The 23,692-nt window shown below is 52.9% G+C and overlaps 5 protein-coding genes across 5 annotated transcripts; 1 reads left to right on the forward strand and 4 right to left on the reverse strand.

The window, feature by feature from the left end:
• Nucleotides 1-1,672: 1,672 nt before the first annotated feature.
• Nucleotides 1,673-4,153, forward strand: J4E78_000487 (uncharacterized protein; the record flags this gene model as incomplete). The annotated part of the gene is made up of 1 exon (XM_049361150.1): nt 1,673-4,153. The coding sequence occupies one exon, from the start codon at nt 1,673-1,675 to the stop codon at nt 4,151-4,153; it is 2,481 nt and encodes an 826-aa protein (XP_049226433.1).
• A 1,322-nt stretch (nt 4,154-5,475) lies between these two features.
• On the reverse strand, nt 5,476-10,507 carry J4E78_000488 (uncharacterized protein; the record flags this gene model as incomplete). The annotated part of the gene is made up of 4 exons (XM_049361151.1): nt 5,476-6,370; nt 6,448-7,579; nt 7,625-7,718; nt 8,708-10,507. The coding sequence occupies 4 exons, from the start codon at nt 10,505-10,507 to the stop codon at nt 5,476-5,478; spliced, it is 3,921 nt and encodes a 1,306-aa protein (XP_049226434.1).
• A 922-nt stretch (nt 10,508-11,429) lies between these two features.
• Nucleotides 11,430-13,880, reverse strand: J4E78_000489 (uncharacterized protein; the record flags this gene model as incomplete). Its single annotated transcript, XM_049361152.1, has 1 exon — nt 11,430-13,880. One exon carries the CDS (start codon nt 13,878-13,880, stop codon nt 11,430-11,432), a length of 2,451 nt encoding a protein of 816 aa, XP_049226435.1.
• A 557-nt stretch (nt 13,881-14,437) lies between these two features.
• On the reverse strand, nt 14,438-16,702 carry J4E78_000490 (uncharacterized protein; the record flags this gene model as incomplete). The annotated part of the gene is made up of 4 exons (XM_049361153.1): nt 14,438-15,024; nt 15,075-15,744; nt 15,787-15,889; nt 15,942-16,702. The coding sequence occupies 4 exons, from the start codon at nt 16,700-16,702 to the stop codon at nt 14,438-14,440; spliced, it is 2,121 nt and encodes a 706-aa protein (XP_049226436.1).
• A 1,265-nt stretch (nt 16,703-17,967) lies between these two features.
• Nucleotides 17,968-20,417, reverse strand: J4E78_000491 (uncharacterized protein; the record flags this gene model as incomplete). Its single annotated transcript, XM_049361154.1, has 2 exons — nt 17,968-20,237; nt 20,321-20,417. 2 exons carry the CDS (start codon nt 20,415-20,417, stop codon nt 17,968-17,970), a joined length of 2,367 nt encoding a protein of 788 aa, XP_049226437.1.
• Between the last annotated feature and the right edge of the window lie 3,275 nt (nt 20,418-23,692).

Raw genomic sequence — 23,692 nt, forward strand, 5'->3', positions numbered from 1 at the left:
TGAGGGCATTGCGCTGCTCGATGCGGTGCGTCTGTTCACCGGAAGCTTTGGTGGGGTAGTGTCGATGACTAGGCGAGTAAGCAACGCTTGACGGGCCGCGTGATGAGAGCTGCGTCCGAGGCGATTCGATGGGATTGTTACACCGATACGCTGTCTTGCTGGCAAGTGCGTTAGTGCCGGGCAGGGCAAGAGCTGGGAGGCTGTGATTTGCGTGGTTCTGAGGACGCAACGCCAGCCATGCTTGACACCGGACAATGAGGACTCGCAGTGGCGAAAGGACACATGTTATGCGTCGCGTCCTGGAGATTAATGAAGGTAACGATGGTGAGAGTGCTCTGTTGTTCCTGCATGGTAAGCGTGATTGACGTGGCCGAGCCAGGAGCAAACGAGTTAGCTGTTAATAAACGACGCAGTGCTGAGGCTCCATGACGTGAACCGTGAGGAAGCGAGGAAGCGCAAGGAAAAAGTTCGATGGAGCTAGGAAATTCTGCCCTGCAACCGTTCACCGTGTGATGCTGCAGAGCATCGAGGGCGTCGTGGTAATACACGATAGACAGTGCCAAGGCGGAGTGTGATCAGCAGCAGCGGCCGCCAATTCCGTCTAGCAGGCGGGCGACAAGCTTTCATGAGGGCTGGATCGAGCGTGGAGCGCGTTGAACTGTGGTTTTGACGAAATGTCGTGACGCGCGAGAGGGCGGTGAGGTGGTGCGTTGAGGTGGATTCGCCCATTCAGCCCTCCAGGCGAACGGCTCGCAGCTACGAGGGCCGGGCAATCCCGGTTTCATGTCGTTCGAACGGAGACGATCCACGACCACTCAAACCGATGGATGTTGCGCATCTGAGGCAGCCAATGGCCAGGCGGCTGGCTATTATTACGACCCGGACGACGTGATCAGCATCAGGGTGGCATGGCGGCAGGGTGAAGCAGTGTGGACGCATGGCGAAACTGTCGCAGACTCGGCCTCGGAGAGCAGGCCTTCCCAGCAGACTACTTGGACGTGGTCGCGGTCGCGGTGCAGACAGCAGCATGGCAATGGCAGTGTTGCGGCTGGCAACGAGGGCGTCTGCATGCAGCCACCCAAAGTATGGTGTGGAGGCTGCGTCACCACGACAGCGACCACTTGACGACAGCCAGGAGCTTGAGGGCGGCAGAGCAGCCCCTCGGCCAACCACTAGGTGTTGGAGGTTGACTGGGCAGCGACGGATGCGGTGCGCGCCCAACGATTAGACGCATTGCATGAAAGAGCTAGCCCGCTATAAGGCAGTTTATAGTACCACGCCGTTTTGAATTTTACGGGCGGGGGAAAACTTTCGTGTGTCGAAGCCCGAACAACGCCTGCATGCCTGTCTGCTGCACACCAAGTCGCCCGTCATACTCTGCAGCGCCTCGCATATCCCTCATCCCTCTGCCTCCCTCGTCCCTCCGCTCTGATCTTCTTTCCCCTTCACCCACACCACGCCCCGCCGCCTTGATGAGACGGTAGCAGCCAGCCCTATGCCCGTGCGAATAATGCGCTTTCGCCGTCTCGCCTGATTGATTGCTTGTCCAGGATCGCCCCGCGACGCTTTATTATCGATAGAGCGCGCTGCTGGAGCCGCTAGATATTTTGCCGACTCCTGTCTTCTCTCCCCCAAAACAAACGCTGCTACTACTGCTACTGCTGCTGCCACCATGGCGGAACTGCAGCCTACTGTCGAGGACTGCTACTCGGATGACAGCGAAGGCGGCTCTATCCCCTTCCAGGGCCGCCGGTCGCCCAATGCCGCTAACGTCTCCACCAAGCGCTCGCACCCTTCCGACTTGGATAAACAAATGCCGCCCGCGCAGGAGAGGGCGCCGACCAACATCGACCTTCGCTCCGACTCAGGGTACAGCAGCTACACCACCGCCACCGTCAGCAGCACTAATTCCGCTCAAAGTGCTCCTCCCCAGCGCAGCCCGCCCCAGGTGCCTGCCGCCGCTGCCCCAGCGCCTCCCCAGCCTGAGGCTCCAAAGGCCCGACGACGCCCGACGGACCAGACAGAGAAGACTTCCAAGTCTTCTTCATCTTCACGACCCAAGCCCAGCGCTCGCACTGCTTCGTCCAAGACTCCCGCCATCGTCCAACAACAGCCACCTGAACGTAAACGCCGGCCGACCGTTACCCAGGAGTCCCGCCCGGAGCGTAGAGATCGTCGTGACAGCAGAGTTGAACCGGATGGTGCCGAGCCTAGACGCACCAAGTACGACCCCAACGCCCCTGCCTCAGCTGTCCGTCGTCGCCCTGACATACTGCCATCTCAATCCGCTCGCGACGTGCGTCCAATCCCACAAGACACACGCTCAATGCATTCTGATCCCGCTTCCTACCAGCAGGCTCCGCCCTCCCCTACGCACTATCGCCAGTCCTACCACGCAGGAGCCGCCGTGATCCAGCCAGCCACGACACGACCTCGTCGCCCGTCAGCCGCTACTCGACCCATGAGCTACAGCGGTGAGCCCGGGGCTCAGTACCACCACTGGGCCCATGGTGGGCCTGGATACCCACCACAACACCTCGAGCATGGTCCGCCTCTTTCCCAATCTGCTCAATTCCGGCAACCTTATCCCCAGATGGCTCATCCGTCCATGCCCTATGGGACGTCGCCTGGCTACCCTCCTCATTACTTGCAGCAGATGCCTCAATCCTACGACGCAATGCAGAGGCCGGGAATGGTGCCACGGCAGTCATTCAATACCGCACGCACAGCACCTCAAGCCGCTGTCATCCAAGCTCCCCGCGATCAGCAGCAATACTCAACGAGGCGCAACCATCCTCAAGGTACATACCCTAATCAACTCCAGATCCAGGATGAAGCCTATACAAGCGAGGGTGAATCCGAGACTGGATCGTCTGATGGAGAAGATGATTATGAGCCAGAGCCTGAGATCAATCCCGAGGACCCACGTGCCCGCCGTGCGCTCATGCCCCCACCCCCTTCCAAGCTTTCGCGGACCAAATCCAAGTCAAAGACTAAGCCCAAGAAGACGGAACGGCCCCCTTTGCCTCACGCTCACACAATCACAACTGTGGAGCAAGTTCGCAACCACCGCCATTCGGTGTCGACTCCTGTTGTCGTCGACGACCGCCCCCGTCACCGATCTACAAAAAGCACAAACGAGCCATCCCGCCGAGCGTCTGTCAGCCGACCTCCTCCACCAGCTCATACCCAGACTGAATACCCCGCACGGCGTGGTTCGGTCTATGTTGGTGATAGCACCAAGGCTGAGCGGCGTCGATCCGCTCACTACGGACACTCTGCCCAAGAAAAGGCATATGCGGAGTATGCCCTGGTGAGGCGGGAGGAGACACGCCTCGCAGCCGAAGAGCAAGCCAGGCAAGAGGAAAAGGCCGCCAGGCGTCAAAGAAAAGCCGAGAAACAGCTTCTCGAGGATCGCTTCCAGGCTGAGCAGGCTGCAAGGGCCGAGAAGGAGCGCAAACGTGAAAAGCGCAACTCCAAGGTCTACTACCAGCCTCCTGCGGCGTTCGATGATAGCGAGTCGGAGTACGAATCTGACGAACCCGTCGCTCCCGTCGTCCCCGAAGCCCCAATTGCTCCCCGCCGTCGTCCTACTGATGCTGGGGGACGCAGACCCAAAGAAGTTCAGGCGATAGATTACATGAACAACCAACGTGGTACGGATGCCCCGTTGAACGATCACATCCATCGTGCTGCAAAGAGAGCTTCGAGGGTGCCGTCAATGCCCTCTCATTCCGGCTCCTCTGGAAGCGATAGGCAAAGCCAGTCTAACCGCACTGCTGTCACTAGCAACGGTAACAACGAGATTCGCCTCCGAGTTGATGCGAACGCCCCACTCAGCCTGCAATTCAACGGCGACATGGAGGGTCGCACCATGCAACTCATCCCGACCGAGGACGGTATGGCAGAACTCGTCATCAGTGGAAGTCGTGACAACGAAAGCAATTATCACAGCAGTGAAAGGGGCAGCAACGCAGGTGACGGACAGGCACTTGTAACCCGGAGCCAGCTAGAGGAGATGACCAAAGCAAGCATGCGCAGCGACCGTAGAAGGCGCGAAAGCCGACCAGTACGAGATCCTTACGACGATCGGATTGTTGAGGTTCAGCGACCTTTGCGTCGCCGCGCCAACACCAGTTCGTATTACAACTGAGAATCTCCGAACGTCCAACACTCGCGCGCGAAACGAAGGTGCGCAGCTCGACTTTGATTATCTTCTCTGCAGGCCACACGTACATCCCTATCCTCAGTCCCGCGCGGCAGATCTCTTTCCTTTCTTCATATCTTCGTTGGGTGGATGATTTCCTATCAAAAGCTTTCTACGAGCGCGGACAGGCCTTTCTGGCAGACCTGCTCAACAAAAAAGTTCGGATCGGTTTCTTCATCGAAAGTTCGATTTTGGCATTATTGTCCACTCGCATTTCATGTTTGTATGTTTGCTGCGTTCCCTGCGACAGTGCAGGTCACATTACTATGGTTTGCTAGACTGGGACGCTCACGCACACCAACATCTAATGCGTAAGGGCGGCCACCGCCATTGAACTTCTTGTTTGGACCGATCAGATTGTACGGTTATCTTCTTCCTGCCTTTCGTCGCGCCCTTTTTTGAGCGTTCCCCACATTATTCCCCCCTTCTTCTTACTTCTTCTTTACCCTGCACTATACCTGCTCCTCGCGGAGGCTTTTCGGCACTTTTTTTCTCGATTTTGGCGGATGTAATACCCTTATCTCCTTTTCTACTTGTTATGGCTGGATCATGTACGTGGCAGAAATGTTTGGTGGGGTTTCCTTTTTTTCGTTCCGCTATTTCGCAAAAAAAGTAAGCAAGAGGTCGATGTGTTGGCAACGGCTACGACGCTTATGATGATGGACGTATGGATCATGAACTACGCAGCGATGGATCTTTCTTTCTCTATTCTTTATCTAAATAGCTGAGTTGGGATGGGTGGATGGCATGATGGGATTTATTCAGATCGGATACGGCAGCTAGCCTGCTGGTATCGTGTAGGATATGATCACAATCACATCTCTTCTACCCTCCTCACCGTTACCCTGTACCGGTTCACCGCAAATGTGATGCAGGACGCCAGCACTGACCTGAGCTTGCGTGTATGCTTTTGTCTGACCGCATAGGGCGACATCCAAATTCGGGCTACAGCACGTAGTCGTTTCACCCCCACACTACAACTGCGGGCATGACGCTACCCACCGTTCCTTTTTCCCAAGATTCCATACCGTGGCCTCGGTACGGTAAGGAAAATGGAAAGTGCCGGTACTGTACGCGTTGGCGTGGGCCTGGCTGCCGAGTGTTTCCGGTGTGGCTGGCCTGTCCGCCTCGCTTGCCTCACTTGTGCTGGGCGAGTGAATGCATGTATGGTAGGTCGATGGACACGTGTCGGGGTAGGGCTTGGGATACACGTAGACAGCACCGGAATAGATATGGCCAGTTAGTCAAGAGTCAAGGGTCTCATTGCTCTAAAGCCTCGATGCGTTGTTGGCGACATCGCTGGGTTCCAGCATTGGCTCTGTCTGTTGCTCCTGAACGGAATGCCGTAGGGAAGGTGACCTTCGTTCGCTTTCCAGAAGCGCACTATTCGCATCGACTACTTCCCCGGACTGAATTGATGACTCCTCATCGTGTCCAGTCGAGACAACCTTCTCGGGTCCGTCAACCCATTCCACACCCTCTGCATCCACGAGTTCAACACCCCACCTAACATCTCCCCGCGCGTCTCTGAACCAACCCAATTTAGTCAGTCTACCACTCTTAGCAAAGCCTTCAACACCCTGCTCTTCAATCAAACCGATCAGCCCCTCGCTTCCAGCAACCATAGCCAGTGCGTCTGCCAAGCACTCGACGCGATGTTGCATGCATGAGCTCGGATATACGATCTGCAAGCTCACAATGAGAACAACCAGGATAACGATAAGTAGGATGAGTATGGTAAGCGAGAGCCACGTTGCTGTCTCATTCATAGCAAGAACTTCAACCCGTTTCGTAAACGTCCCATTCACAGGCTGTGACGAGGCCCGCTGGTAGGCTGCTCTCTCAGGCCCTGAAGATGACCAGCGCCCGCTGAGACTCGACGACCCGCTATTGACAAAGTGTTTGAAGAAGATTTGTAAAGTCTTCTCGGAATGTCGCAATAGCGTTGTTGCATTTAGCAGGGATTCGGTGTCTTTGTTGGCAAGGTTCCAGTTTGCGTAGGACATGAAGTCGACGTTGAGGCCACGATCCCGGTCGCGAATGTTGAAGCGTTCGCTTGCTGTTTCTTCGATGCTGCGGTTATAGGATAGCCAGGAATGTGCTATGTGAGGTGTGATGATGTGTGGGGCGGTGAGGAGCTGCGTCATGAATAGATGGCCGTAACTAGTAGCGGTGGTGGTCAGCACTTGATTTGTGGTGAACACGCTCGAGATAGCGACTCAACTGGATGGATGCCTTACCTGACATTTCCTCTTCCTGTGTAGGATGTTGGACTAGGGTACAGGATATCCCAGGCGTAATCCCATGCGTCCAGAGCAGGCTGTGGGTCCGCCACCAAGCTGTAGTCCAAAACGTTCCCAGAACTCCTAGCTACAGTAACACTGGCGGATGTATTTTCGATGACCATGATACAGTCCATTATAGCCATCTTGGGCTCTTCCGTGAAGTAGAGAAGCTCTTCATCTGCAGAGCCGTACGGTGCGCTAATTTGTTGTACCTTCGGGTTCGCAGCTGGATTAGCTCCAGATATCTTCGCAGTCACACCTGGCCCCACGATCCACTTGATGGTAAAGTTACGGCACCAAGAGCCTTGAACGATGACATCCTCTGGTCCATCCTCGCTGAGGGAATCAGACGGCGCATTGGCACTCGTGCAGTTGCCATTGGTAAGTTGTTCATAAGTGCATTCTTGTATGAAGAAATTGGGATCCACACGTTCAATCATCGAGCTGTTGCTGCTCCAATACGCAACGACAGCTTGCTGACCAGGATCTGTGCCATTGGCACAGCATGATAACCGTCTCCGGGCCGAGAAGACAGAGGTGTTGTACGATTCGCCGTCGAATAGAGTAGTTGGTAATGCAAATCCTTGTAGCGCTTCATTGGTACGATTGGGGAAAACGTCTGCGGCTTGGTCAAGCCAGCCGGAGTCTGGTACGGCGATCGGAGAGCACTCTAATCGACTTCGGATAGCGGAAGTGATGAAAGACGCGTTTGCGGGTGACGCTATAGAATTGGAGCTTGTATGTCTACCAGAACCGGAACGCGATTTCGAGGACACTGTGACGTTTGGCAGCTCTTGCATATCAAGTGGGGTAAACGTCCATTCGTCCTTAGTCCACGCCAGTTGCGGTGCTTCTAGAAGGATCTCGTCCAACGCGTGGTTGAGCCACTGAATATTGGATGAGTCCAACATATGCTCGTCTAAGTCGAAATTGCGCGTCCGTTCGCCTGGGTTGGAAAAGTCGATAGGCTCTTGTAGAAGCTCAAAAGGTGCTGTCACCCAAAGTGTATCAATATGTGATGGGTCCCAAGTTTCCCGACTAATCAATGCGGTCTGTCTTTCGAAGACGGCTGCCATGGAGATAATGACTACACGGTTAGCTACACGACTCAACGGAGCGAGAAAATGCTTACGGATTTGTGTTAAGGTTGTACCAGTAGTTATTAGACAAAGCATCCAATGTTTCCGCGACGCTGATTTTGCCGCGGCCCATATCCAGTATGAAGACTGATAAGTCAACGATGCTCCTCGTATTGGGACAACGGGTTTCCGCGACAACGAGAGATATGGCTGCAGAATTCGCATAGGTTTATCGATACCATCCCAACTCAATCCAATACAAACGGCGATTAGCGTTGCAACGACAGAGTGAGGAGAGAACGACGTGTCGAATAAACCCAAATCGACCTGGTAGGTAAAAGCAGTCTGGGAAAGCTTATCTTCTCGTGCATATCTGCGAAGAACGAACATGGTTGTTGCGACAGCGATCAGAGTAGCCAGTAGTGTAAGAAGCCATCGTTTGAGGAGCATTGAAGGCCTCCAGTCATCTTGAGAGCCATCTTTTGATCTGGGATGGCTTACTGAAAGCTCGCTTGTCTTGCCGAGTACATTCGGCTTTCTACCTTCAATCGACTCCCCTGTCGTTTCCTTCTCTGAAATGATGCCGCCTTGTAGATGATATACCCGTGATTGGATAAGACCTTGCGTGCGCGATCTTTCATATCCAAGGAATGTACTGAACGTGGTAGAAGAAAGCGAAGTACTGCCAAGGAGGGATGATGTTCCAGCAACGGTGGTAGGATCTGAATGGAGGTTGAGTGGTCTTTTCCTGGGCGATGTGTAGAATACAGCTACTGCAATGTAGCCTGCCAAGAGCATGAACAATACTGCGAGTGTTATTGCAACCTCAGTGACGACCAGAATCCGTCTCCTAACGCGTGTAGCAAGCCCTTTTGTATCTTCCAATTGTGGGTTGTCGGCTTCTATGAGAGAAGAGAGCAAAAGCTCTTTTGTGAAGTGCATCCGAAGTTTGCTAGCTTCTTCCTCTAACGTGACGTTCTCCAAAATATTGGATACGTTGTGAGCGAAAGTTGAAGCAAGAAGCAACGATATACCCTCAAAAGAACCATGAACATTACGAGGTACGGCCATGTACTGGAGGTAGAGGTACGATGTCAGTATATGTCTCGCATGCACTTCGTACAGTCAGAACTTACCTTGTCCCAACTGTCACTGCGAAAAGTGAGATCATCCAATAAGTCGAAATCGATGGCTTGTTTCGACACAGGCTGCCTGCGTCGCTCAAACTCTGATACATCGAAGGACATGGAAGTTTCAGCGCCGTCGATGGATGCAGAGACTGGGAGGCTAGCTGTATGATATTCCGGAGTGCATACTTGTGCCCGTATCGTGAGGTTGTCCCATGATTCTTTCTCCCATACACCCACGGGCACATCGACAGGTGACGGCCGGACAATCCATTGAGGCGATACAAGTAGCAGGTCACGCCCAATGCATTGATCGGAGAAACCATAAATGAACGTGCGAGACCATTGCTCGAGGACCTTCTCTCCAATGGAGCGAATTGCTGGAGGCTGACCGTAATCTCGAATAAGTGTCTCCCACGACACGTAATTGGAAGACATGTTGGTCCAGAGCAAGCCACCATCATCTGTAAAGGTATCGCTAATGAAGCCATCGGAGTTCAACTCGGCTCCCAAAGCATCCCATTGAGCGATTGGACCTTGGATTTGGACCTCACAACCATCCTCTGATCGAACTTTGAAACCCTTTGAGGAGACAGTACATGTGTCGTTTGGACATGACGTTATCGGGATGTCTGTATACTTGTAGGTAATATCGATTATGTCCTTCTCGACCAGAGCCATCGATGTGCAACTGTAGTTTAGATGGAACACCTCAGTATCTGCTTGCCATATACCGTTCGGAAGCGTTGCATGGCGCTTGTCGCCATTTGATGCTCCAAAAGGTACAATGACTTGCGAATTCGACGACCAGATAGATGTAGATACGTTGAAGAGATATCCACTTATAGTTCGGAGATACGTATCCCTTCGAGGTGAAAGCTGAATGGGTGACAAGTCTTCGCCAATTGTCTGGCCAGCGGCATACCGTTGAAGCTGCACATCCTCCTCATACAAGATTTCTTTCGCAACGAATACGGACGACGAGAAGGTTGAAATGCTGAGCACACTGATACCAGCTGCGAGCGAAGACAAGGCCAGATTCCATCTCCGGTGGCCGCCGCTCCGCTTTCGAGAGAAACCTACAAAGATGCTTTTCCACCAGACCTTGGGCAGATAGAATAGGGTGAACTTGGCTTCGATAGATTCGGGGCCGGCCATGCGTGCGTATGCTTCAGTCCTCTTTACATCCTCTGCAACCTGTACAACAGCCTGCGTGAAGAAAATGGCGACGATAGTAGGCGTATATCTCCATCCAATGAGTAGTCCAGTAGACCCATCCTCATCTCCGAGTCCATGGTTTTTATAAGAGTGCCAGCTAAGGGCTGCTAATACGGTCGAGAGTATGAGTGATGCTAGGCTAAGAGTGATCAGGTATGGGCGCCGCAGCGTGTATGGCACCCAATCTGTGGATGTCCGCAGGCTTTGATCTTGAAACTTTGCTTTAAGCTCGTCAGAAGATGTCGGACATAGTAACTTGGGGTACTCGGCGTTGCACTCACGCTCATGGGTATCATCGAAGTTCCTTGTTTGCGGCTCATCCAGCGAGTGGTCATCGATTGCTCCACTGAGTGCGGTAGATGCTCGGCTGGAGAGAAGCGTCTCGTTTTCCTGAGCAGCATGAGGAGACGAATCGGTGTGTTCGCGTTGCTCTTGAGCTCGGGTTTCAGGCCTGCGAGTGCGGTCGACGCCGTCGCCCTGTTCGGCGTGTTCATGCTGCGTGATGCCGCTTAAGGTATCGCTCTCAGGAAGCGATATCCATGAATAACGTTCGCGCGGTTCTGACGATGGACTAGTGTTTGAATGCGACATGCTGTTTGCGCATTAAACTCCGGATTGCGGCTCCCACGCAGGTCATTAGGCAGTCTGACTGGAATTGTAGATCGCGCAGAGTACCTAGGTATTTGGGGAAGACATATCTAGAGGCTGAGTGCATTCAGGCAACCATAGTAACCCCAGGAAGACTTGGCTCCATGTTACGCGCTGCGGATGCAGCGGTCACAAACAGCAGCATAGCCTCGTTACGCCCGGCGACCCACTCATGGCGGCCCGATCTCCGCTGGTTACCTGGCAGAGCCTCTTAGTCTTGAGAGCCGTTAGACATATAAGACGCGGGCTGTGTTTGCCCAGTAATAATGCGAGAGAGATCTGTTTGTATGCGATAAGACGGAAGTCGCGAAGTGCGGAGGAGATGCCAAGGTTCCACAGGGGGTCAGCGTCAGCGCTAGAGCCCAAAGGGGAAAGCGTTTGGGGGCGGAATTGTCGATCGACGATCTCGTGAACGATATACAAAACACGACTTCGAAAGCTTCTATCGACTATCGGCTATCTGCACTCATGAAGGACCGTTAAAGGTTTTGGGTAAGCTAAACACTACAACAGCAGCTGTCACATCGCCAGCCAAATGCATGCTGCACATTTATATTGCGCTGATCTCATTGGCTCCGACGCGTTCCAGCGCGACTAGATGCTAGACATTGTCAAACCTATTGTGCGAATGTAACCTACTACTACCCGCAATCCTGTTTTTCAGAATTGTCTCGCGAGATGGACGCTGCGTTTTTCCACTCGCGATAGTACGAACATGATGCTATCCCGATTGCAAGCCCGCGTCAGCCTCCGACCAAGGATCCTCGCTCTCTTTAGCGGCAACTCGTTATTCGCGCGAGATTGATGATAGCGTACATCTCGCTGGTGTAAGATAGTGAACCGCGTGTTGTTTATATCGACAACCTTATTGTTGGTTGAACATCGAGCCATCCCAACCATACGCGCGAGTCAGCCTTGCACCCAACGTCCGCATCATGGCAAGCGACATCTCGTTGCCCGGATGAGGCTCATGGAAACAGATGCCCCTGTCAAGACTTCTGTCCTGTCTGAGCTGCTCCGATGGAGTGAACTGCCACGCAGAACCTTGCATTTGTTCAGCGGAGAAGCCAAGATGGGTCATCGTCGTACGGAAAGCAGCCCACTTGGTCACTCCTGGTACTTTGTCTTCATCTGGGATGAAGAAAAGCGCTTTGAGAACCTTATATGAATTGTCTCCGAGACGGGTCCACGGCCGAAGAGGATCGACAAACGTATCGGGAGCGGGCTCATCTTCAATGTCAGGCTCGTCGGCGGGCACGGCGGCAGCTGTTCCACGGGTTTTGTCTTTTGCTTTCTTTGCTATGGCAAATTTATCCAGGTTTCCCGTAATTTCTTTCGATGGGTCGTGGAAGATCTGAGATACCGGCTGAGGTTCGAAAACATCTTCCGCAGAGAGGTGACCGGTCTCTTTCTCGGGACGATCGTTTACCCACGCTTTTGTTCGCCGCATAGCACCACGCTCTTCGAGAAGGCGGCGGAGGGTCTCCTGGTCCTCTCCTCCAGATCGGTTCCGAAAATCCGTATCAAAGCTTCTCCAGAACCTGTCTAAATTGGCCTCTGCTTTACGCAGCGCATCAATTACCTTCTTCTTCCGTCTGCTTTCTTCGTAAGGGTACGTGAACTTTCCATCGGAAGGATCACCAAGTTCTGGGGAAGTGATAAACCCAGTATCCATGGCCGCTATGAGGACACGGTCCCACACCTGCAAGGGCTCAGCCACACGTGAGTTGACCCTGGCTTTGACGCTTTCGGTCACTGCTAGCATCTTCCAGACTTTGAAGTTCCACGGTTGAAGTTCAAGGAGATGTGAGCACTCCGTCAGAACCGAGAGCCGTGCAATTGCCTCTTTGATCGTCGTGCTAAGCAGGTCTCGTAATTTGGGCTTCTTTTGAAGGAAAGTCTCTAAGATATCAAGACGTACTCGGATTTCAAGAAAAGACGTTGTATGCTCGCTCTTGTTGTTGAGTTCACCACATAACTCTTGAAGAAGAAGGCAAATCTCCTTCTTGTTCTGATCTTTCATGAAGTTCTTGTGTGCTGACAGGTGTGATCCGGTTGACAGCGGAAGCCTCACAAACTGCGATCGAAGTTCTTCGCTAGCCGAATATCGACTCATTTCTTCGAGAACGTCTCGCTTCATGAGCTCGAGTAGCACGTGGAACGACTGGATAGCCTCCACGAGTTCTTCGGGTTCGAGTGACCAAGCGCGCACACCTTCCGGGTGGAGAGAGAAAAGCTCACCGATACGCCAAGCATAAGCGTCAAGTTGATCCCAACATACCAACCGTCGGTGACGACGAGCCACTAGAATGTTCAGGGTGCTAGCGACGAAGCCTTTGCTCTTGATATTAGGATGCGCTTTCCCGTGGCGATCGGCCACCTGAGCAACGTCATGGTCGACAGCACTGTTGTAGGCTTTTTCGAACTGCGATGGATCTTCGCGAAGTTGCCAGATCTCATCCTTGGCCGTATTGGCTGCGTTCGACGTCCAGCGACGTAGTCTGTGTAGATGAAGACCATGGCGACCACGGTAAGGTGTCATGGCAGTAGCCTCGGAGAACGCAATGTCCTTATCCTCTTCATCAACGATGTCCAGCGCGTCAGGCTCTGGGTCATCGATCTCAGTCTCGAATAGTTCCAAATGATCCGACAAGACGATTCGAACGCACTGGAGCAAGAAAGAGTAGAGGAACTGTTGAGCGTGTAGAACTTGAAGACCATTGCCAAGGTCTAAGCCAAATCCATCGTCTACAAAGTCTACAGCCTCAGTGACACTCTCAAATCCTTCCGATTCGCCGTATCCGTCCCTATCGCAGAGGCGAATCACATGTGAGAGCGCGCGATGATCGTCCGTAAAGCCCAAAGGCATGAATAAGCGCTCGGTTGTGGCAAAAGTATGAGGCGGCTGACGACTGCGAGCCTCGACTAGAGCTGAGAGTGTTGTCTTGTCGCCCAAGTCCTCAAGGTTGATGAACGGTAGAGTTCGTTCCAAAGAAGGTACGCCAGAAAAGGCCACCAGGGAGTGGTAGCCGTCCTCGCCGAAGCACTCTGGACGATGACATCTGGGAATATCGGGGTATACTCGCTGGAGTATTCCAACTCGTTGGTGCGCTCTTTTCGTAGCCCAGCGTGTTGCGAAAACCCCTGACTGTGGCGACAGGATGTTGCGTAGCTGGATTTGTTTGTGAACGATTTCGGCTCCAAGGTTCTTAGCGTAGTACGTGATTTCGCCGATGGGGTAGCCAGTTGTCAAGTTGGGGTTGTGAATGATAGCGAGGATCTCGTTCAGGCTCCTGGTTGGGGCGGAAGTGGGCATGTTGAGAGTGACTATTTGCCTTTCGTGAAGGCCAGTGGCAGTGGGAGATATCTTCTGGCAATGACCGGATAGATTTTCTGATGATCGTTATGTATATAATACCAAGACTCTTAAAGCGAGTAGATATATACATTGTGGGTGATAGTGAATTCGACAGGCAGCAAAGAGGTGGCGGCCTTGCATTACGACAACAGCGCCGTCTACCCCTCCTGAGGGCGACCCGCTGCTCGGAGGGGGTGGACAATTTAACTGATCTTGGACTAGTTCTACAGTTATTGGCGCTTGTGTATAATCGAGAAGAACACGCCAAAGAGAAGTGTTCAGTCATTCTTACAGAGGTGGCAAACAAGGACGAAGGCAGATACCCTGGCAACAGCAATCGCAGTGCAAGCGCTGCTAGGCATGACATGAACAGGTAAATTGTCTCTCTTAGAATGAAAGCAATCGCCCCAGATACCCAAGATAATGACCGAAGAAAAGACCGATCAAAGCAAGACAGAAAGAAAAGTGCTTGCCAACTTTCCAAAACGGAGCAGCTGGGTCGAGCAATCGTATGCTCAAGCAGCAGCACACACCACGTTGACTCCATGACCTGCAACAGCATCGATGACACCCTCAGCAGCCAAAGCTTCAAACAAGCCGACGAATGTAGCCGTCCACTCACGTCCTCCATCTCCGGCACCTCGATTGAAGACGAAGTCTTGGACTCCGCCGCCGGCACCACCAAGGTCTTGCTTTAGTCTCGCGCCATCGTCGTCTGCCCACCCTGCCCCCCATACAGTATACTCCCCACCACCGAACGACGGTTTGACGCTGCAGCCAGCCGATACGGACTCTGGCTCGGGAGCCGGAACAACTGGCGGGGTTGCAGGCATGTATTCAAGACAGTCACTGGATCCGGTACCATCATCCTCGCTACTGACCTCCGGGTAACAATCGAATCTGACGCGATGTGCGTCTTCGTCTGCTCCGTTCCAGATCATGCGAACCTCGGTCCCTGGTTTATGCACCCAGCTTGACTTGTCGGACTTGAGGTATTCACGAATCGCTTTGACTCGCTCAATTCCGGTTGAGTCACGGAACTCGGAAGGGATATCCTCCATTCCTAAGTATGTCGCAATAAGTCCTCCAACAGCAGGAGCAGCTATATGTATAGTTAGCGATCCTATCATGGGTACGGGCAAAGTAGCTTACCGACGGAGGTGCCCTGGAAGATTTCACTTCTGCTGTCCCTCGTAAGAGAAAAGACCAGGTTGCCAGGCGCGTAAATAGATAGCTGAGGTCCCCCCTGCGAGTCTTCGACTCGATCTCCCGAGATTGTCGCGGCACCGACATTGATGATGGGCGTCATATCCGGATGTTCCAAAACCTGCGGCAGCAAATCGATGTCCTCGCGTGTGCCCTCATCTGCATCACGCTCATTGCCCGCTGCAAGGACGACTGGTGTGCCAAGTGCAATGATATCGTTGATTGCGTTCAAGAAATCTCTTCTTCTCTCGGTTTTCAAAGCCTGGTCGCGCGTAGTGGACCCAGGAACGGCTTGAGAAACCACGACAACACTCTTGAGAGCTCGACCTTTGTCGCGTATGTCGGCGAAAGCGATTTTCAACCCTACGAGGAGATCATCGGCGGTATGGAGTATCTTGACAGGGACAATCTTGGCTTGCTTAGCTATGCCATATCGTTTCCCCGCAGCTTTACAAGCCATCATTGTACCGTGTGAGCCTTCCGCAGGAGTGCCTTCAGGTGGTGCGTCGTCATCTGTGTCTCTCGACTGCCCCTTCAACTTGGAGGCTTCGGTCTGTAGAATGTCCTCTACATCAACGACGAGTTCGTGTTTATCCTTGAGGTTGCCCTGGCGCGTCTGAGTCAGCGTAGTCTAGAGGCACACAGCAGAGCCACGAACATTAGTTACGCCAACTGCCACACCCTGGTCAATGACGTATATCCAAGTGCCCTTTCCGGCGTTGGCATCGTAGATGAAGCTTTTCAGGTTACCACCCAAGCCACTAGGAAGCTTAGTCAGCTGTCGCAGTGATTTCAAGGTTTTACCACACTTACTCGTACCTGCTGTCCTCCATCAAATCCTTCGTGGCTCTTTGTTGTCTCTTCCAAGTGATCGATCTCTTCGCGATCATCTTTGTTGGGTCGTACAATGATGATGATAACTCGTCGTTGCCAGTGAGATTGGAATAGTGCGATGTATCTCTAGAAACAGCTCGGCATTTGATGAGCGGCAGCGATACATGTAATTCTGGGAGGATGCCGGGATGCTGCGTAACTTCCAAAACGCCCTCTGGACTCAAATCCAGCGGGCCCCATCTCAGTCCTCCGTAACACGTGAGCTCATAGATATCCTCCCCAGGCTTGGTCTTGGTCTTGAGGTACGCGAAAATCTTTGCATTCTCCTCGGTGGCATCCGGATCCTTGGCTACTGCCCAATATGTTGGCGGTTTTGGAGGTACCTTCCTCTTCGTGAATCTCAGTTTCCGCTCCTCGTAGCTCACACCGGGGATATCGATGTCTCTCCAACCCCGGAGATCATCAATCGTCTCGCCTTCGATCAGGGACAACTTCCAACACGGCTTTCCATTGGAATCGTGGGTTTTTTCGACACGATCTCCGTAGAAAGCCTCTAAGTTGCACTCAGTCTCTTCATCCTGGCGATCACGACTGAATTCATCGGTGGATGGGTATACGAAGACAGTGGCTGTAATTGGTTCCACGTTTGAAGAGATGTCGACCTCCCTGTTGTTCCCGTCAGGAGACGGACTTGCAATGACCGCTGGTATCAACGCAAGGAACAAGAAGCGAAAGCGCATGATGTGAAATTGATGGAACAAAGTTCTTGGGACAAAATGTATGGAGGAGTTTGGTAGTAAAAAGATTGTGGGATCTTTTAGATGTGAGATGGCTCAATGGAAGATAGCAACAGTTCAGTGTGTGCCCGCTCTTATAGACATATTGCGACGCTCGAGATTACGATCCTGCTATACTTGGAGTTTTACTTCGCCGTCTTGATGTCCAAAGAAAGACCATGTTCAAACGTAGAAGTCGGCGCCTAGAAGCTATGACAGCATACCTGTCTTGAGCACTATCCATGATGAGGTCGCTTTGGACCTGATTCGAATGAAGCACAATGAATCTGCGACCGGAATCGACGACAACCGATGCAAACTTGTGGCGGCGGCACCTACTGTCGACGAAGAAGTGGGGGGAAAGTGATGTGGTTCTGTGCCGTAATGTGAGCTCATTTTACCCGTGAGAGCGCTAGGCGATTATGTCAGACAGCAAGACCGACGTGATTGGCCCACTGTGGCCCCACTCTGACACGCCCCAAAATAGAGTAGGCTCACTCGTTTGCACCTGCATCTGAATCCTTCTCTCCGCCTTGCGTAGAGAGATTTCAGGTGCATGGCACAGCAGCCTCGCGTGCGTTGAACTCGATGGCAGTGTCAATATGAAACGGACTAATGCCGTCAGCAATGTGCCGCTGGCGCTGGCACTCATCAAGGTAGTACGAAGTCAGTCCGATGGCAGTCACCATGAATGGTACTTCAGGTAAATCGAGATCACATTTCCGGGGCGTTTAGAGCCATCGCAATGCAGGTAGTCACCGAGAACTGGCCAAATAATGGAAGGGATAACATTGAGCTACTTACGTCCGATATCTCCACAGATGATTACATGCCTACGTAATTTCTTCTAGCATAATGTTTGACCTTGCACCCATCCAGCGCCGACCCATCGACCCATCGACCCGTCTATCATCAGTCTACATCTTGAGTGAAGTTCTTAGACCCAGAGTCTATGAACGCCGTAACCGTGAATGACACCCCAACACAAGTGCGACGAATAGGGTTTCCCCTACATCGTCCCTCAGGAAGAGATATTCAAGCGAGCTGAAACATATCACCTCTCCAGCCGTACGTCCTCACAAGACGCCGACCGAAGCGTCGAGCCCATGTGAAAGGCAGCTTGTGTGTCGGGTGAGGCTCATGGAACTGGATGGGCTGCTCTACATCTAGGTCTCGCGGGGTGAACTGCCAGGCGGAGCCTTGCAGCTTCTGTGCGGCGAATCCAGTAGCTACCATGGCGTATAGGAAGTCGTGCCAGGGGATATCACCAGGATGGTCGCGCGAAAGTGGTGAATGGAAAAGACCTTGAAGACTTTGTGCGCGCGCTTATCGAGACGGAAAGTCGGTTGTTCGTCGATGTTGGTGGGGGCTTCTGGCACGTTCGGGTTGTTCTCATGACCATCCTCGGTGTTGAGGGCTGCCAGACCATGAGACTTTGCTTTGTTGGTATTGCTCAGATTGATCTTGTCAAATGCGCCGGTGATCTGCTTTGTAGGGTCGTGGAAGTCATTGGAGACTGGAACGTATACGTATTCAATTGGCGCAGAGGAGTTTGAAGCCTCCTCGGGCTCGACCCAAAGCGGCGTGCGCTGTAGAGTACGCTCCTTGATAAGACCGGAGACTATGTCGCGAGGCGTAGTACCAGTACATTCTCTAAATCGAACATCTGCAGCATGCCAGAACGCGTCCAGGGCCGCCTCTGCACTCCTGAGATTTTCGACGGTCATCCTGCTTCGTCGCTTGTTGACTGGATAGCGAAACCTTGCGCCTGGCTTCCCAAGATCAGCGAGGTTGGTTCCCTCGAAGGTTGTGCTCAAAGTTGAGTGCCACCAAGAGAGGTTGATAGCATAGGCTGTCATGAGCTCTGTCTGTCGCTGTTTGGCTAGATAATGAACTCGCTTTGCCCATGGTAGGAAGAAGCTGAGTTGACGAAGACATTCCGAGACTATGGAAAGCTTTGAAAGGAGGGAAGCTGCGAATGGGGAAGTCAAGTCCCTCGCTCGCTCGTTATTTTGCAGGAGGTTGTCCAGTGCCTCCACCAGAGTGTGCACCTTTAACGACTGTCGGACGGGTGGCTCCCAAAGATACTTGAAAAGAGTGAAGACGCGCTCCAGTTCTTTGTCTCGTTTGCGACTACCTTTGCCGGTGAATTTGATACCCACCACCATATCTTCCACACTGTGATCGCATTCTTGGGAGAAATAGGCGCGAATTTCTAAAGAGGATGACCAGGCTGCCCTCAGCTCTTGTATGATTTCCAATTGGAAGAATTCTAGAAAAGACCATGCTTCAACGAGTGACTCTGAGAAGTCTTTCGGGAGCTCTTCTTTGCCACCAAGCGTCCCAAACCCAAGCCCGTCTTTGTATAGCAAGGAAAGACGATTGAGCTCAGATATACGTTGACGTAGTTCGTTCCACATGAACAGATCAATGTAGCAGTCGGTGGCCATACTATGTAACACACGAGGCCAAAGAACTTCGTTGCGCGCACTCCTGTGTGTTTGTTTGCAACGAATACCTGGCAGTAGCTCAGGCCGATGTTCTTTGCATTCAAGTGTAGACTCTCGAAAGTATCCTGGATCCTCTCGGAGCAACCAGATGTGGTCTTCCGTCGCATTCTGACATGCCGACACCAGTGTTTCGAGTCGACCGAGATCTTCCAATGTGGGTACACGATAGCATGCTTCGCGTACGATAGCATTGAGCGAGGTGAAGTCCTGGTCGCTGCAAGTGAGAGCTGGAGGCTCGGGTGAATCAGGAGCAGGTTCGTCGAACTGAGGTAGATTTACGCACGATTGCTCGGTGATGGCTAGTCGCACCATAGCGTTATCTGACAAGATTTCGCCAACACAGAGTTGAAGGAATTGGTATACCATGTTCTGCATCGCCATAATGTGTGAGCCAGGCAAAGGATGTATGGTATCCCCTCTGCTCATCGATTCAGCGGCGTCCTCTTCCGTATTCCACTGAACTATCTGCCCATATCCTCCTAAGTTCAGCTGCATAGTGTACTTTGTCTTCTCGAGAAGTGCTGATCGTATATGAACCAGAGGAGCCAACTCGTAATCCAGAAGGGCGAATTTCCACATTGCGTGTCGGCCACGTGCGTTAAGAAGGATGAGCAACGGATGCGGCTTGGTGAGATCCTCAAGGTTGAGATGGGGAAAGGCGTACTGCGCCAGGCCATGCGAATGCCTCTGGTGCGGGCACGCATTAAGAACGGACCTGTCGATATCGGGGCGATGATTCTTTGGTAGCTGTGATGGCCAAGCCTTTTCGAGGATGGCCTTCCGCTGCGCCTTAGACTTCTTGAGCCAACGCGCGCGAATGTCGCCTTCGAACTTCATTACGATATAACAAAGAGTTGACCAAACCATAAGGTTGGCCACCAGGGCATCGCACTTGGCGTTCTCATCGATGATGTGCTTCACCGGGATCATGAGGGCTTTCTCCCAACATAATGGTTCCTTCTGTATGTCCTTGTCGCATGGGTCGTCTTCTGGGCAGCCGAAGTAATGGTGTACGTGCTCGAAGTAGTGAAGATAGTTGCTCTTGTGAATGTAAGACCGCCAGACCTTGTACCTTTGAGTAGCGCTTGGCGCAGTGCCTCAGATGCTTCGGGTTCGGGCAGAGATTGGAGTGATTGCAGCCGCTGCCGGTACTGATCGGCCGACTCCATGTCTGGTTCGATTGGCGATGATGATGACAGATTCAGAGCTTCAAAAGAGAGGCGAGGAAATTGAGAAAAGATTGCATCGTTGTGCGCAGACGTAGAAGAAAATGACTCTAGCTGCAGCGCCGGTTTTCGCAAACAGGCGCAAGTGAGAGGAATTCCCCCCAAATCGCGACAGCAAACGGTCGTCAGGCGAGCGCTCTCATACCGCTACATCCCCGCGTTCACCAACGCGACGACATAGGCTTGCATCAGCGACAAAGACCATGCTGCTGAACTAATTGCGCAAAACGACATGTGCCTACCTGATGTCGTCTAACGGGGCAAACATACCAGAATCGTTCACTATTGACGTTTGGCTATTGAAGTGAGTCCAGCGTGTAGGTCGGTTGTGGTCCCTGTAGGTGTCGCTTCCCTCAACTATCAAAACCACCCAAGGAAGGTGCGCCTATTGACGCGAAGCCTCATTCCCCTCTCTTTACACCTCGTCTACGGCCCACTCCACTTTCTCTCACTTTTTTCCCGTCGCGTCGTCGATCAAGTTGCGGTGAAAGCCCTTCAACAGTCGGTCAGATAACGCGCGGAATATCGTCGGGACGCTGCAGACGATCGGGAAACCACAGCGACATCTCAGAATCACCATCTCGCTAATGGCACAACCCGCTTTCGGATGCGACACAAATTTACGTATGCGCGACGCGGCGCGGCATCGTACGACCTGCCCTCCGTGGTCCCGGTAAGCAACGTTGCGCAGTATAGCGGGGGGAAGTTTGATCCACCAAGGGCTAAGGCAAGGACGAGGATCAATTTCCCCAGATCAGGCTATACGCCAGTCCGGGGAAAGCGGGCGGCGAGGATAAGGCTTGGACGAAACATGTCGGATGTTGCCAAAGAGCAATGGCTACGTCGTATTACCAACGATGAAACGACGTTGAGGTCGCGTTAGCTCGCGTCTAACCCGCGGCTTCCATGGCTTCCTATTCGGCGTCTCGACAATATGATGCCATGACAGGCGAGCTTGGCTCAGGCTATTGCTAGACACGAAGAAGCAAAGAAAGTTCGCGCCAGGAATAGTCGCCCGGTAATAATGTCGATATATTCAACGACAACATGGACTCATGGTTCGGATGATGCGGAGAGAAGACTGTTTGCAGAGGACGCGTCGCGCATCGAGATCGCAACGCGACTGGCGCTGACACGAGTTTTTGCGGCGCCAAACCTGTTCGATCAGTCTTCGATCAGCGATTCCTTGGACCTTTGGCGAGAACAACTTGGATTAGCCTTGCGCAGGGCGGCCAACGCAGGACGGAGAGAGGTCTGAGATCTGAGATGTCACTCTTCTGCCGCAATTTCGACCGGTAGAAAAGGGGCGGCACGATGGCACAAATGTCAGTGACGCCTTGGTCGTGACACCTGTCGGCTCGAGCGTCCTTCCAACAGCGTTCTCGAAGGCTCATTCCAGCCGGGCAACCGTTGCATTGCAGAGATTATTTTCCGCGTCGCAACCCAAAACGGCTTGCCTATCTGGGTGCGTCCGACTCACAGGGAGCATGAGTCGATGATAAGCGGTAGAAAAAGCCGTTGCGAATGCGAAAGGCTGTGCCTGGATGGGCATCAAGAAATCAAGCAGTAATGCGCATCCCGCTGATCAAAGGTGGAGAGACAAAGTTCCAGACGCCTCGTCTTCCTTTTCGAGTGGGCGAATCCCAGCCTGCTGGTATCCGGGGAATGCAGCCCGGAAGCTCCACTTACCCCATCTTGCTCTGCCGCAAGCCCTCGCGTGGGATGTGCATACACTTGCATATCGGACAAGCGGTCAGAGAATTGACTTGTTCGGTCCGGCTTTGATGATGCCTTGCTTGCGACAGCCGCCCAAAGGACACTGTGGTGTCTTGCTGGCCCACGTCATACGCTTGTCGGCTCCTACCCGCGGACCGCCGCCGTGTATCGCAAGGTATTGGTTTGCTGGTTCGGGCCGTCTACGATACAGCGATAGGCACCCTTTCTTTACCCAGCAAGCTCCTGATGCTGTCGAGGAATGCGTAGGAGGCTGCAGAAGGGCCTGAGGGCTTGTGCGCCTTGTTTGTCGCATCCTCGCTTCGAGAACATCGTCTCAGACACGTCGATGATGACAGGACGCCCCAGAACAGCCTTGATTCTGCGACCCTGGAACAGGATCAGGGCGTGGGGTGGACTCTGCGCGCCAGGTGCAACGATGGTTGCGAAGCAAGGAGTTGCAACCGTCCGCTTCCCCGTGTTGCCGCCGCATTTGATTGCTGATTATACTTTTGCTTTTAGCTCAAAACGTATGGCCCTTCCGAGATTCCGTTACTACCCTGGCTAATGATGCGAGTCAGGGTTTGTCTTTTCGGCGGTGAATAGCGATCGTATCAGTACTTTGGTCTTGTACTCCGTCTTGTATAAGAGAGCTACCCCCTTCGGCGCGGTATCGCCCTCTCCAACACATCGCAAAGCACAACTCAGCCCAAAGCCCAATACTACTTGATACTCAAAAACCACATCTACGTCAAACCTCTTTGCTTTCTTCAAACACACCACCAAAGCATTCCTCACACACGAGCCTTCTACAACACCGAACTTGTGTAACACGCCTCGCCCAGTGACACGCACCTACCAAAAAGTAAGCCCAGCCCCCTACGCAACACTCTTCCCCATACCCGAGCACCTCAAGTCCGGGGCTCCGCCAAATATGGCGGCCCTGCATGGCCAACGCACAAACCACACATCAGCCCTGTCGCAAACAGCCCCTCGCCCTCAGCGCATTCTACCCTGATATATTAAATCTGACTCACCCTTCCTTAGGCTCACACCCCCGTCTTCGTAACCGAGTCAGCCCCCCGAAGTTTTAGTTGTTGTCACAGCCCGAGACAGCACATCACATATCTTTTGCGCCTTCCCCCGAGCGAAACTTGCACTTCCTACCTTGCATTGCACCAGCGCATCGATACTTCCGGCCCGTACCAGCTTTTCGGCTTCCGCTGCGAACTATTTAATCGACTGTTCCGGACACCCTCCATTTCACCCGCCAGTCTTCCTTGTTACTCCCTACAAGATTCATCGTCGTCTACGTACCGAGTACATCGATCTACATAAACAAACAAACCTTCACCTTCACAAAACCACACAAACAACCAACAAGATGCCCGCCTCAGCAGCCTCCGCATTGAACCCCCGCCAGCGCCTCTCCATCTTCACAAACTCAACTCTCGGTCACGATGTCAGCGCAGCTTTCAAGGCATCATCAAGCCTGAGCTCGCGCT

This window comes from Alternaria triticimaculans (genome assembly GCF_023758025.1).
Source record: "Alternaria triticimaculans strain BMP 0046 chromosome Unknown scaffold_1, whole genome shotgun sequence".
Classification (NCBI taxonomy): domain Eukaryota; kingdom Fungi; phylum Ascomycota; class Dothideomycetes; order Pleosporales; family Pleosporaceae; genus Alternaria; species Alternaria triticimaculans.